Source organism: Trichosurus vulpecula, chromosome 8 (genome assembly GCF_011100635.1).
Source record: "Trichosurus vulpecula isolate mTriVul1 chromosome 8, mTriVul1.pri, whole genome shotgun sequence".
NCBI lineage: Eukaryota > Metazoa > Chordata > Mammalia > Diprotodontia > Phalangeridae > Trichosurus > Trichosurus vulpecula.
The window spans coordinates 150665996-150681532 of record NC_050580.1 but is presented as its reverse complement, the minus strand read 5'-3'; the positions used below and the strand labels follow the sequence as shown (position 1 = coordinate 150681532).

The window sequence follows — 15537 nt, the reverse complement described above, 5'->3', positions numbered from 1 at the left end:
GGCCTAGGCCACTCTTCTTCCCCATTTAACAGTGACATATTGGGACCAATCCAGTAAGCCTCAATCCACTGTCCCACTGCTCCCAAAGGCCTACCTTCCTGCCATAGCCTGAAATTTCCTTTTCACAACACGTTCATTTTGCCTGGGTTGAGGTATCCTCTTACTTTGGTTTATCTCATGAATACAAACCCACCACCACCTACTGTAGCCAAAATCCCGAGTTGAGAGCTGGGAGCAGGGTCCTGAGCTGTGGAGAACCCCAAGCAAACATCCAAACCAGAGAGGAAGTAGAAGGGCTTCCTCTGGGATGGGGGGTTGTCTCCATCAGTCAGTCATTCCATATTACAATCGTAGGATATGGAGCAGAAAGGGACACAGTATATCATCTTGTCTACCACATTTCATTTTATAAATGAAGAAAGTGATTTCCACAAGGTCACAGGGAGAGTGAGACAGGATTTGAACCCAGATCCGCTATATGAAAAGCCTCCTCTCCCCACCCCCTGCTAGGCCATTGTTAGAACAAAAATGCTAGGCTCCATCCTCAAGGAGACCCACTCTGGGGAGACAAAGACCCTGCCTCGAGTAAGTTCCCTCATGGGGTGGGGAAGGGGAAAGTCAGTGCTTAAACACACAGAAACCATAGAAGAGCACATACACTATTTATAGAACATCCAAGGAAGGAGATTATGTGTGTACAGAGGTGGTGCTCAATGTCTTCGTAAGCTATCAAGGGATGAGGAATAGGGTACATGCAAAATGGGGTGGCACTCATCTCAGCAGCTTTTTGGGAGAAGGAGAGTTTGGGAGCTAGAATTTAAAGGAGATGACATGGCTTGGCAGAAAGGCAAGAGGGAAGGTATTCTGGGTACAGATTAGCTTCTCTGGGTTGGGGGTGGGGGGACATGCTGTGGAAGAACTGAAGATGTGAGAATATGGAGGCTAGATTAGCCCATTTATGTCCCTGTGTCTGATGGGATACTCTCCCTCTTTCCCTCTCCTCTATCTCCCTCATCCTCACACTTTCTTACATTCTTGCTTCCTCCCTCCTGTGTCTTTTCTACAGCCTGCCCACCAGGGTTCTGGGGCCCTGCCTGCTTCCACACCTGCAACTGTCACAATGGGGCTGGGTGCAGTGCAGATGATGGGGCCTGTCGATGTGCCCCAGGCTGGACAGGGCTCTTCTGCACACAGCGTAAGCTCTGGCCTACCTCTTGGAATCACATGCTGCACTCTGCTGGACAGAGCAGGGCATCTCCCTGCACCAGCTAAGAGGGTGGATAGAATGGGAAGCCTGGGAGAATGGAGAAAGATGGGACAGGAGCTCAGCTGGGTTTGGGAGAGCCCAGGTAGAGGAGGCACCTTCAGGGAGGAGAGTTAGCCCTTGCCTTCCATGGAGCTTCTTAGTCAGTGAGTCCCCATACCTACTCTCAGGTCAGTGACTTCCCTCTTCCCTCCCCCTCCATAGCCCACTATGTCCCTGAGGATTCATTGATCTGCTCTGGCTTTTCCACTGACAGTTCAGAAAATCCATCACCTCATGCCAGAGCAGAAAGGGATTCCTTTGACATTGGGTGCTAATGGAGAGAAACAGAAACCCAGCCTGACCTCCCATGGGAGGGAGATAGAAACTAGAGCTTAACATGATCCTAGTTATTGCATGGGCAGATTGCAAGATGGGTTTCTGGTCAGGGTTCTTGACTCAAAACCACACTGACTGGGTGTAGATGGAGAACAGTGAAGCTGAGGCAACCATTAGAGGGTCATTAGAGACTGTCTAGTATAGTCCCTTATTTCACACCAAGGAAACCAAGGCCCGGAATCTAGACAAAACTTAGCTAAGGTCATAGTGAACCAACTTTTCCCCTCCCCACGACATCCCTATTAGAAGAGTCTTCGATTACTAGAGATGTGACTGTGAGCAAGGTATAGATGAGATCTAAGATTTACATCTCCAGGCACTTTCATCTAGTTCAGCCCTCTCATTCCATAGATAGCCCAGATTTTACCTCAGGGCCTAGAAAGGTGAGGCACTTGCTAAGGGCACATAGGTAGTAAGTGGTTTGAACTAACCTCCATCCTCAGACTCAAAATCCAGTGTTTTTTCCACAAAATCTTCTTATCCCTCTCAGTCCTCCCATTCATATAGATATCTGTGAAAGGGCTGTGTAATCTGTGCAGTGCTATAATGATAGAAGTCAGTATTATTCATATTATTCATGGGTTCAGTATGAGATCTGAGAGGTTCCTCTCTACCCTAACCCCTAGGAAAGGCAGTACCAAAGCTAGGGGGTAACTGTTGGGGCTGGGGGTATTTTCCCAGGCTGTCCCACGGCATTTTATGGGAAGGATTGCGGGCGTGTATGCCAGTGCCAGAACGGCGCCGACTGCGACCACATCACTGGCAAGTGCTCCTGCCGGACTGGCTTTACAGGGCGGCACTGTGAACAGAGTAAGCTGTCCTAACCTCCGGCCCATTACCAAGCCCTTGGGTGCCATCCCTGGAGGAGGGAGGGCTGGGCCCCTCAGGTCCTTCCAACAACCCATCTGAGCCCTGCTTATTTCTGATGCTCACCCCACCCACCATCACCTTGGGGGGGTGGGGGAAACTGACCTGCTGCAAATGACATGGGCACCAAAATCACCTCTTACCATGTGCTAGGATCTGTAGAACCATACTTCAACCAGGCCTTTGAAGAATGGCTGAAACTCAGGGAAGATGTTGGGATGCTTCCTGACCTCGAGCCCTGCCAGAGTTTGCCATCCTAGCTCAATATCCCCTCCCCTCCCATCATTCCTCAGGATTAGGGTGTGTTTCTGGGCCTGCCACTGCAGGGTAGATGAGACACAGATAGGCCCCTACAGATGTTCTTATCATTCTGGTAGAGGTCAGTATTTGGAGGCTCTTAAGACTCCCCCATCAGTCCTCTGGTTCTTCAGAGCATTCCAACTCTTAATAGGATAATGTCCTGCTTTGTGAGGAGGGTAAGGGCTGTGTCTACTCACGCTGGTAGGTGGAAGAGGGTCATTGGCTGAGATTGCTGCCTACATGGGGTCCAGAAAGTTATGTGCTTTCTGTACACAGTATCACAGCGCCCTTGGCTGGTACAGATATGAGGCAAAGACTGGCTGGCATTCTGGTGGTATTGAAGAATGCAAGACTCAGTGACTAGGGTGGTAAACCTGCAAAGTCTAAGGCATGCCTTCCCAGGCCAGTTTCCACAGTTTGGAACATGACAGAAGTTATAAAGAACCAGGTCTGGATAGATAAAGAAGTACCTTAGTCACCTAGAATCCCAATTCCGTGAAAGGGATCAGGGAGTTTCCCAACATTGTCATACAAAGGAGATGGGCATTACATTACATAGGCAGAATAACCGTGCCCCTAGGATAGCATCATTCTCACACACATGCCCTAAATCGTCCAGTTTACAAGCCCCAGAGCTTCACTTCCTTATCTGTTAGCTTTGCAGCTGAAGCCTAGTTAATGGCATGCTTGGGCTCCTTCTCTAGGGATCATGAGGTATAGTCCAGTGCGGAGGAGAGAGAGAGGTGATTAACTGAGGCTTTTTAGCCTCATAAGAATTTGTGATTTAGGCACCCCTGAGGTCAGAAGATCATAGATACGGAGCTGAAATGTATCTCACAGGTCACCTGGTCCAACCCCTTTACATTTTACAAATAAGGAAACTGAAGCCCAGAGAGATTAGACTTGCCCCAAATCACACAGCTAATAAGTGAGATCGAAAGCTATGCCCTCTGACTCCGTATCCAGCCCTTTGCCCACTGTGCCACACTGCTCCGGCCTCCTGTCCCCAGTCCCTGACTTCTCTCCCTGCCAGCCTCTGCTCCTCTGAATGTGCCTTGAGTGGAGTAAGGAGCGGGAGAAGTGTATCTATCTTATCAATTCTGTCTGTGCTGTAGAGTGTTCCCCAGGAACCTTTGGCTATGGGTGTCAGCAGCTGTGTGAGTGTATGAACAATGCCACCTGTGACCATGTCACTGGTACCTGCTATTGCAGCCAGGGTTTCAAAGGCATCAGGTGTGACCAAGGTAAGACAGAGTACATGGTCCCAACAACATAAGGTATGGAGAAGGGAGGGCAGGGAGAAGGTTCTAGATTGTAGGAAGTGCCCTAGCTTGGGGTGGAAAGACAGAGAGAAAATCCTAGGGATGAGACTAAGTGGGGAAGGGAAGAGAGGTCTTAGATTTGGTCACAGGGAGAGGAAAGAGGGTACAAGATGAAAGATGGGTCACAGACTGTCATAGCTAACACACACCTTAGAGAAGCTTCTAATTTGAAATGACTGAGAATCCATGATCCCTGATTCTGTTGCAAGACTTTATTAGTGTTTATTGAGGTGACAAGAGGAGTCATACTGAGTGCTCTATGGGGCAAATAGGCAGCAGTACACAGGGAAACACACACAGAGAAATCAGCATCACAGATAACCTTCTTCGACCCTCTAGGGAAAATTATGCCCTCTAAGGCCAGTCATGCTTTGGGAGTTGAAGGGTAATTTACTAAACTCATGTTTATACTCCATTCTCCAGGCTAACAAAAGGGAGTTGAAGGACATTTGTTTGGGTCAGGGAACATAAGGATTTTAATTGGCTTCCTCGTGTTTGGCTCATGATTTCTGTATTTCTTAGTACCCGCCAGCAAGAGGAGTCTCAGAAGCTGGATAGTAAGGAAGCTGGTCTAAGATGAAATATTTGCCACAGAAAAGCCAGAGTGAATAATCCACAAATGAATATAAAAAAGAGCTGGCTATATTCTTTTCAAGACTGTGATGAATAACTCTTACCTCTCTTACCATTCTTAATACTTTTCAAATGATTTCCATGTATGACTCATTTGATCCTCAAGATACCCCAAAGATATAGGAAGGAAAAGTGATATCCATCCAGATAAGGAAATTGAGACCCAGAGAAATAAAATGACCCATCTGGGGTCACATAGCCCCTTTGTGGCAGAGCCAAGATAGGATTCCTTTTCTCTTGCCTCTAGATATAGAATGTGGCTAATGATGTGAAAAGGGAGAGAATGATTTTAATCAGTAGACAAGGTGGTATTTAAGACTCAAAAAAAAAGAAAAATCAGGTTGAGGAAGTTGGAGAGAGGGACAGGGCAGGAAACCTCCCCTGCAGGCTTATGCTTCATCTCCATACATCTTGTCCCCCAGCTGCCCTCATGATGGAAGAGCTGAATCCTTACACCAAGATCAGCCCAGCCCTGGGCTCAGAGAGGCACTCAGTGGGGGCTGTCATCGGCATTATCCTCCTGCTCTTGGTCATTGTGGCCCTCTTGAGCCTGTTTGCCTGGCATCGGCGGAGACAGAAAGAGAAGGGCAATGACATGCCCCGAGTCTCCTACACACCAGCCATGAGAATGACCAGTACTGACTACTCCCTGTCAGGTAAGGAGTGCACGGGGCTGATGCCCCTGTTGGTAATAGACCCTCTACCAGATACAGACAGGACCTTCCCAAGATCCCCCCCACTCCACAAAACCCCACAGAGAGTGTACAGCTGTGAGACTTCACTTGGCAGTCCTCCCAAGAGGGTATGTTTTTCAAGGATTAGAGACACTGTGGTGCTCCCAGGGTCAGGTTTTGAAGTCAGGAGGGAGTTGGCCTAAAGGGAAACTGGTCCTGCACATACTGACTGGATGTAAGCACTAGGATGTGATCCCAACTGTTGCAATTTGGTTATCCTTTTCCTCCCAAGAATTCACATCTTGTGATTATGTTTGGAGGAGGAGTTGAGTCAGACATTCCAGGAGGGAGGGGAGAGGAGGAGGAAAAGAAGAGGAGGAGGAGGAGGAGAGCCTGTAGCCTTGAAAATCAGTTAGGGGCTGTTTTGAATTCTCCTTCCCTCCCTCCACCCCACTACCCCCAAACTCATACTCCCTTATGATCCAATCTTAGACTTCATTACTATAAAAATTCTAGTTCTCCAGCCAACCTCACCAGAGGCTAGACAACAGGGCAAATTATCCATAAACCCTTGCTATTCTCATGCAGCTTTGGAAAAGGTAAACAGGGCAGTGTCCCCAGCACCACCCCAGCACACTTTTTTTTGGTGGTCTTTGGTACTTTCAGTCTTTGGTGGGTCCCAGCACCGTATGAAAGGTATTTGAAGCTCCCAGAATAAATGCTCCTCTGAATGGTGAGCACAATATTAAAAGGGGAGGGGAACCCACTTGAGAGGAGACAGAGCCTAATACTGATTATGGGGAGAGATGACCTCAATCTGGAGCCAGCCACTTCCTGTTATCTGTACTCCAGTATTTCCAATCACCCTTGTGCTTTTTTGTTGTTGCTGCTGGGTGTGGAAAATAGAAAGAAGAGACAGAACAGGGAACAGGAAAGGGGAGTTTGAGAGATTAGGGCATATCTGACCAGGAAAGTGCAGAATCCTATCAAGTACATTTATGAGACTAGAAAAAGATCTGGGTGACTAAGGCAGGAGACACAGATGGATAGTCTGCCAGCCATGACCTCCCTCAAAGATCACCCAAGCAAGCAAAAAAAAAAAAAAAAGCTGGCTTATGTCATTTTTTTGATTCAGTTAATATAGAAAAGTATAGAAATTGTCCCAACCTGCTTCTGCCCTTTTCCCATTTCCCCCAGACCCTATCTCTGCCTTCTTCCCCTTGTGTCTCCACCCTCTGCCCCCCTATCTCTACTCTCTTCCCTTGATGTCTCCACTAGTCTCACCTATCCCTCCTCCTCCACTGTCTCCCAAGCCCTATCTCCTCCACGCATGCTTCTCCAACCTCTGCTTCTTTTGTTCTGATTTCTGTCCCTTAGCTCTAGTCCTTGCCCCTGTCTCTCTTCCTTCATTATATCCCTAGCCTCTCCAACACTCTTCCCCCCTGCCTCCATACCCCACTCCCTTCAGGGCAGTCAGCTAAGACACATTAGTATGTGTATACAAAGCCCTGCTTTTCAATTCTGAATTCACTTAAGGAAACCTCCACGAGGTGTCAGCAGAGTCAAGAACACACTCTGGGACACCACAGACCTGTCACAACCTCACATGCTCTAGCTCTATAAATCACGACTTGTTTCCCCAAAATGCCTGGGGACTCCCTGTAGAATTCTCCGTTTCAGAAGGAGCTGCTTTTGGATAGCTACCCTGTAGCAGTTATCCATGAGAATCCCCCAGAATGTTCCTGGCCTGCCTCTCCTGCTCTCTGTAACTAGGCTCCTCTTGGTAAATACTGGTCCTTTCAGGTATCAGCCAGAGCAGGATAGAAAGGCAAATGGGTTGGGGGATGGGAGGAGAGGTTTGTGATCTGATATTGTACTTTAGAGGCAGAATGGCATGGTGGATAGAGGGCTGGCTTTGCCCTCAGACAAACCTGGGATTGAGTCTTCACTCTAAAATATTAGCAGTCATGCAAATATAACTCTAGAAAATATATAGATAAATTGCTTATGTGTATCAATGAATTTAAAGGGAGTTCCTCACGCTGATGAAATCCCAGGTCTAGGAAAAACGCAAACCCAAGTTGTAAGTTTTTTTGGGCTGCTCCTGTTCCTTTAGACAATCAAGGGTTGTCTTCTTTCTGAAGGGGTATGACGGTTTCTCTCACTTCCCACCAGAAGAAGGGGATGAGGAATTCTTAAAACATGAGAACACTTGTGATGGGCAGGGAAGGGAAGGGAGGGGAGAAGGAAGAAGGGATTGGGTTTGTGCCTATGTCCTAACATAGCAAGGGATCATCCAGACGTGTAATTGACTATTGGTGCAACATTCTCTGGTTTGGAGTGAAGGTTCTGAAGCAACCTCTTGAGTCTAGTAGAGATTAGAACATGTAGGCTCCTAAGAGTCATTCCTTCAGGGCACCAGGCTCCAAGGGTGTCCTGGTGTCATCTTCTACTCTGGATAGTCCAGTCCATGTGTCCAAAAGAGACATTCTGGGAGGGTCTCTATAAATATCCCTTTGGGACATTTAGGAGCTTGGAGAAATGTCTGGGGGCTGACTCACTTTACAATGCACTCTTGGGTCCTCCCAAAGCCATGTTTCAGTGCTATTGGGTGTCCCTGGGCCAGGGGGATGGCGGTGTTTGTGTGACACCTTGTTCTCTTCCCAGATGTGTCTCAAAGTAGCAGCCATGGTCAGTGCTTTTCCAACCCCAGCTACCACGCTCTGGCATGTGGGGTGCCTTCCGAAACAGTCAGTAATTTGGACAGGAACAGCTCCACTAAGGTACCTGTCATCAGATTTCCACTCACCCTGCAACTGGCCCAGTCTAGTTCCCCTTTCTTTTAGAAAATTCCTTCTTGGCTTAAGGAGATACACCCCAGAGTTGCTCATCTTTTTTGGGATACGTGTAGGCAAAAAGTATAGGCAAAATGGAAGCATCTACATGAAACCAATGTGTCCCAGATAGCTGGTTACAGCACCATGATAATGAATTCCATATAAGCTGGGCTCAAACTTTGTTCCTCAATCTCAGTTCGTGTTCCCAAAAGGATAGGGTAAGAGTATGAATGGCTCAACATAAATCCATCCCCACTCCTAGAAACAAGGCAGAATTCATCCCCTAAGGGAATGTCTGGTTTGTACACAAAGGATAGCTCAATGATATGTGATCTGCAATGTCATAATCTTCATAACTGCATTCTACTTGATATCTTTCAAAGTGCTTCCAAATTCATTATCACTTCAGATCCTCACAGTCTCAGTGAGGTAGGCAAGGTGAGGATTCTTATCTACATTTAAAAAATGACATAGCCTATAAGTGGTAGAGCCAAGAACCCAGACCTTTTTATTCCTACTCTCATGTTCTTTCCACTAAAACATGCTATTTCTGCACATCTCTGAGGCTTCTGCAAGTCTCTGACCACCACGACATGCTGCATGGTAACTAGCACAGGTTGTAACTTCACGTTAGCATTGACAGGATCCTAGCCCAGAATGATTCCGTGAAACTCCCAATGGAACCAGCCACTTTTCCACTGGTCACTCTGACAGAGAGTGGTGTCTTGCTTCTGCCTACATCTAAGGATACCATCTGACCTCTGCTGGCCTGTGACAGGGCATCCAAAACAGTCCTATATGAGGATAGCTTCCTAATCATCCCATCTTCCTCTACCTGGCTCCTCATCCCCCAAGCAGATACAAACACCATGATGTATGACTAGAAAAGCTGCCCTCTGTACACACACCCTTTCAAACCCACCCACTCGTATACATGCACATGTACCTTCTGTACACACCCATACAGATGTGTATACATCTCTTGCACATGTATCTCTTTACATGATGCCCTTACATATGCGTACATGCTTGTATGCACATTTCTTGAACAAGCACAAATACTGTATATAAACCCTCTTTCCATATAACATATTTATACACGCCTCTTATAGGTGTGTACCTCCTCCATACATAACCCAAAGATACGCACCTTTACAACATACTTTCTTTGGACATACAAAAATACCCTTTCCTGATATCCATCCCTTACATTTATATAGTACTTTACTGGTATATGAAACTGGCACTTCTTTCATCACAGTGGAATATCCTAACACCCCTAGAAGTGACAGGTATTATTTAGCTCTGTTTACAGAAAAAGGATCTCAGGCTACCAGATCAAAATGAAAAAAAAAAAAAAAAGACTGGACCATAATACACCATGGCAATAAGAGTACTGCCATGCCATCCCTGGCTTTCTCCATCCTCATTAAGTCTGGTATATTGTTTAGATAACAGCATAACCTAAATGCTAACTTTACTTCGATGTAGTTGCAGAAGTATTCCAAGGCCCCTTCTGTCTCTAAATCCCACGTTCCTACGATCCCTCTTTGTAGCTGGCTTCCATAACAGAGCATGTGGTGTGATAGGCAGAGCATGGGCTGTGGAGCTAGAGGTTCTGGGTTTGGACCTCAGCTCTAATATACAGTAGTCATGTGACCTGACCAAGGCACTTCTGCTTTTAGTGCCTTAGTTTCCTCATCTGTAAAATGGTGTTGGACTAAATGACTTCTAAAAGCCCTTCTAGCTGTATGCCACATAATCATGTCAGTAAGCCAGGTGGCAACCCTGGAGGAAAGTGATGCCAAGGAGATGAAATGGCTTCTGATGCCAAGCTTACCTGCTTGGAGAAGATAAACTCAGACAGATCTTTGGAACTGGGACAGTTGGAAGTACTTATGGCTTCCCTACAAGCATGGATGCAGGACTCAAACCCATGGATCTTTTTTCTATGTGCACACACGCACATACACACATATACACACACCTACATTCAAGCACAAGAGGAAGCCAACATAGTAACCATCTGGGGAGAAGTCCTGCACCTGTATAGCCATCTTGATGTCTTTTCTCCTGCACCTGTATAGCCATCTTGATGTCTTTTCTCAGGTGACCTTGCCATGGGGAAAAGAGATTAATATGTTTCAGAAGCTCTGGCCCATGGTGTCTATGGCACCACCCCACCCATACCCCAGTTCTAGAGGGTTGAGTTCCTACCTCCAAGCCACCTGTGAAGTGTCTGCAAAACGTTTTGAAATTCTCCAAACAGGATGTACATGCTATAATGGCTAGAGAATGGAGAACTGAACCGGAAATCAGAAAGAACTGGGCTCTGATCCCACTTCAGATAGCTTACTAGTTGTATGACCCCGGACAGGTCACTTAAGCTCTCTAAGCCTGTTTCCTCACAAGACAAATAGGGCTAATAATAGTATTACACACACAGGCGCACCAGGTTGTTGTGAGGGTCCAATGAGATAAGGGCTGAACCACGTGTGTCAGCTTTAAAGCACTATCCGAATGAAATATATCTTCACTATCATCATCTACATTTGAAAAGGAGGCCCCAGGGCATCAGAATAACTCACATAGCACTGCAGCCTCTGCCAATCACTCATTCCCATCAATCCCTTCTCTGCTTTTATTCTCAATGTGGCCCTTCATACCTTCCCTCCTCTTTGAGGGAAGCCCGGGCTCCGTAATAGCTGAAAGCAGAGGATTCATCACAGCCAAACAGAGCAGAGAAGGGATTGATGGGAAGTATGGGACCCAGACTTTCTTACTAGGAGACAAATAATTAAGTGTATGCCCCTAATTTGTCCCCCTACTTGTTTCTCAGTAGAAGCATGATACACAGGCTGCGTCAGAGTGATTTATCAGCAAAAGCCACTGTGGCTCTGGCTCTTCAAACCAAACAGCCCCTTCAGACTCCCTAGAATATGCTTGAGAATGTTCTTTGGGCATGTTTCCTCAGTAGGGGGTGAAAGTCTGTCAGGCAGGCACCATCATACTGGGTTACTCAAGCTTTCCCCACCTTCCCCCAGCCTCCAAATCACACCTGCTGTAATTTCTCCCACTCTCACCACCAGCAGGAATCGTTCCATGTCTTCAAGCGTCAAGTAACCAGGGTGGGCAGAGCCAATTCCATTGGGGTTTGGGGTTTGAGGGGAGGGGGCAACAAGGGACTTGGTCTCCTTGAGGGGAGGGTGGGGGTCTGAACGACTCCATTTTAATTCCATCTCCTGCTTTCCAAACAGCTCAGTAACAAATCCCTTGACAGAGATACGTCTGGGTGGACACCTTACAGCTATGTGAACGTGCTAGGTCAGTAAACATGTCCAGCATCAGCCTTTCCCCCGGGGCCCAGCCTCAGCTTTCAAGTCCCACCCCATCATCACCTGAAAGGCTCTTGGGGTCTGATCCTCCTTCTCCCGGAACTCCCCCCACTGAACGCTTATATTGGCAGAACACTGGGTTGCTTCTATCTTCTTTGTCCTAAGGGAAATGGTACAAATCAGGCATTTGCGCCCCCAGCCTTTTTAGAAGGGCAGTTGTGGAGGGGAGCAGTGAGAACAATGAAGCTCTCTGCCAATGAAAGGCAAAAGGTCATAGGATTTCCTTCAGAGAGAAAGACCCATGGCCCCTCCCTCAGACCCTTATAAGGACAACTAGGCACAACTGGGCAGGGTTGGGACATGTACAAGGTTTTCCCTGAATCCCAGTGAGGGCTCTGAATCTGGAAGGTCAGATAGAGCTGTGGAGGAAGCTAAGGCTCTGTGTTTGCACTTGGACTAGATCCTACTGGATAGGAGCACTATTCCCTGGTAAAGGGGGAGCTGGGATAGAGGAAAGGCTTTTCCTCAGGGTCTGCAAGAGGGGTGCCAATTTCAAAATGCCTCCTTTCCATCTCTTGCCCGAGATAAAAATCCTCCCTCACCAAGGTGGCTGCCTTGTCTCAGCCTCTCGCAAGATGCCTCCCTCTTAAAGCCCCCAAGTTTGTCACCCAGCACCCCTTCCCCGACAGCGATGGACAGAGAAGGGGAAGGCCACCTTAGTGTCTGCTATCAGGCCCACCTTGGAGTGTCTCTCATAGAATTTAAAGGCAGTATCTCTCCCTAATCCCCATGTGCCTCATACCCCAGGGGCTCTAGGAATAATGGCTCCTCCCTGTCATTCCTCTCACTAGACTCCCATTTCCAGATCAGTGCTCTGGAGGCCAGGTACCCGCCCGAGGACTTCTACATTGAACTTAGACACCTTGGCTGCCCCGCTGAGCCAAACACACCAGGTCAGATCCCATTCCACCTCCCTATCTCATTCCACCAAGTCCCATGATCCAGCTGTCTCTTCCCACACATCCCTTGCTGAGTACCATACCACAGACCAGTCAGTTCCCAAATCAAGCGTGCCCTGCTCCTTCACCACCCATTCTGGTTCCTAATTGTCCAACTTGATCAGTTCTTCTACTCAACTCAGAAAACTAGTCTGGATACTCATAGTAAAGTCTGAGGTGTGACGATGGGGAGAGGGTACTAACAATCAACTCTGTTACCCATTAATACAGCATCTAAGGCAAATGTTTAATCCCAGGATGCCTTCTTGTCACCACCCAGCATGCTCTTGGGTCCTGTTTCCCCTGCCCTCCCCCTCCCCAATCTACTCCAAGAAGCTGATATGAGTTCATAATATACAAAAGTCCAGTGAATATGAAGATGAATAAAACATAACAATGACAATAAAACACGTAATTTCCAAAGCCAAAGGAGGGCTTTGGGGTTTGTGTCTTTTTCCTCCTGTCCATTAGCATGGATAGTTGAGAGTTGGTTGTCAATCTATGGCTCTCAGGTTCCTGGAGTGTCCCAGACTCTTTAGAGATGCCACCAAGAATGCCTTCATTTCCTTCCCACCACCAGGTAAAGGCATTTGTAGTTTTTGACAGTGGGTGCTCTCATCACCATCTTGTCACCTTAAGACCATGGGGAGATTATGGCTCAAATGAGAGAGTAGGAGTGGGATCTTACTATGTTCATCATCACCAAGATGATCATCAATTATCCACTGTCCTCAATGAATATTCATTAAGCATACAGGAATTGTGTGCTCCAGAACTAGTAACTTGAGAAAAAAGGAAGGGAATAGTCACATTCCCTAGAGTAAGAGAAAGGGGAGAAGCTGGGGAGCTATGAATGAGTTAAGTCAGAAGTAATTCAGAAGAAGGAACGAGGGACTTCTATGTGAACACATTCTCTGAAAAGTTGTTCCATTGGTCTTGGAGCCTTGACTGAACCTCTTGTGTTCCTTGTATTGCTGCTGTGAATCCAGGAGGTGAGAGAAGTCTGGGCTCTAGGTTTCAGGTTCCAGAGCACCAAGTCCTAGAGCCCCACAGATTGTTGTTTCTGGGTTTCAGGACCTAGGGAGATGTAGCTCACACCAAATGCAGAAGATTTGGTCCTGTTGTCAATTCGGAAGAATGTGGGGTTCTGATGCTATTCCTTTGAGCTAGATCCCCAGCATACACAGGTACACATAGCCACTCTGACCACCCATGGGTAAACATACCCAGAATAACAGCTAATACATTTTTGTACACACACACATAGCACTTCAAGGTTTGCAGAGAGTTTTACATAAGTTAACTCATTTGATCTTCACAACAACCCTATGAGTTAGGTGCAGAAGGCTGGTCCCAAGCCCCTGGGCCCATTGCTTAACCCCAAGGTACCCATGATTTGCCTCAATGCAAACCCATCCAGCTTGAAGGGAAGTCAATTTTGGCTTCCTTTTGTAGGGGATGCTTAAAAAAACAGCAAAAGACAAAGTAATGTTGTCCTAGTAATCAAGACCTGTGGCCAAAATTCTCAGTACATTTTCACTTATGTCTTATTTTTCCAGTTCTTGGCAGGACTGATGTTAGATTGTGGTTGGCCAGGATGGCAGACTGCTTAAGGAACAATTTCATGGCATCTACCCATATGTAGTCTGTGTTGCAGTAGAAAGAAAACTGAAAGGGCAAAGACATCCAAGTTCTAGGCCCAAATAGCTTATTGTATCTTCTGAACATTCGTGTTCTCTACGAAATGGCAAAATTCATCCCAGATACAAGCAATACCATTAGGTGAAGCACACTAAAATTAAGAAGAAACTTGGTCCTGGTTCTCATATATACACAGCAGATATATACACTTCTGAGTTAGTAACATCAGCTAAGATAGAATTGTTCTTCAAAGCTGGAGTTTGTAGTGCTGATTTCCTAGCAGTTGGAAAATGAGAAACACCTCCAGGCAGCCCTCATTCCCCTCCTCTCCACCATAAGCACCTTGGGATGGGGTACAGAAAGCAGTCTCTTCACTATCCACTGAGAACCCCTAGGGTATTCCAAGACTGAACCACCTACCTGCAGGGAGAAAGGGTCTTAAGAATTCCAGTTTCTAGCCTGTGAGTGGAGAAAGACTCAAAGGGAAATCCTGGATAGGGTTTCAGAAATCTACAGAAATAGTTGGTGATATGAGATAGCACCCACTAGCAGTGTTGAAAAATAACCAGGGCTACTCTCTGTGGCTAGGCCCCTAGGAATGATACCACCAGATGCTGCCTTGCCCGGGGTGGGGTGGGGGGGCTTCCAGCACCCCAGAAACATAAAACAAAGATATCTTCACAGTAAACCCGGGAGTAGAAAGTTAGGAAGGATTAGTTTGAACGCCAAGGGGAGAGAAGGAAGAGTCATATTGGGGGAATGGTGAGGAAAGAGAGCCATCTCTCAAATCTCCTCCTTTGCTTTCCTTAAGGCATGGTTGGGCTTGTCTGAAATGGGGTTGGAATGGTGTCAGGGGGAAGGAAGGGATTAAGCTGGTTAGAAGCATCATTTTTACCTCTCTGGGCTCCTTCCCATGGACAATGCCACTGGGTACACAGAGCTTGTCTATGTAAAGGAGGTGACTAAGTTATATTGATGGGAGCACTGAGTTTTGGATAATGAAACCTGTTTGATGTGGTCAACACAGGTGGAGACAGCAGGATCTAGATGAAAACACAGAAACTATTTATATATGGTTTTCACAATTAAAGCCCTAAAACACTCTTTGACCTTGATTCTGAGACATGGTACCTACCTATCAAGAAAGAGATCTGCAATGACTCTTTACAGCCAAGTACTGCATCAAGACATGACAGCTGGGGCAGCTAGGTGGTGCAGTGAATAGAGCACCGGCCCTGGAGTCAGGAGGACCCGAGTTCAAATCTGGCCTCAGACACTTGACATACTT

The 15537-nt window shown here is 46.8% G+C and overlaps 1 protein-coding gene across 3 annotated transcripts in view; it reads left to right on the top strand.

Moving 5' to 3' along the window:
- Window positions 1-15537, top strand: part of MEGF11 (multiple EGF like domains 11) — a 292447-nt gene that overhangs the window by 269248 nt on the left and 7662 nt on the right. Inside the window, exons 14-20 of one of the 3 annotated variants that reach the window (XM_036735786.1) lie at window positions 1067-1195; window positions 2324-2452; window positions 3925-4053; window positions 5187-5420; window positions 8106-8221; window positions 11533-11599; window positions 12462-12563. In XM_036735786.1, the coding sequence (XP_036591681.1) occupies window positions 1067-1195; window positions 2324-2452; window positions 3925-4053; window positions 5187-5420; window positions 8106-8221; window positions 11533-11599; window positions 12462-12563 (906 nt within the window). The remainder of the gene's footprint in view (window positions 1-1066; window positions 1196-2323; window positions 2453-3924; window positions 4054-5186; window positions 5421-8105; window positions 8222-11532; window positions 11600-12461; window positions 12564-15537) is intronic. The other 2 variants (XM_036735788.1, XM_036735789.1) reach the window with 2 other exon arrangements.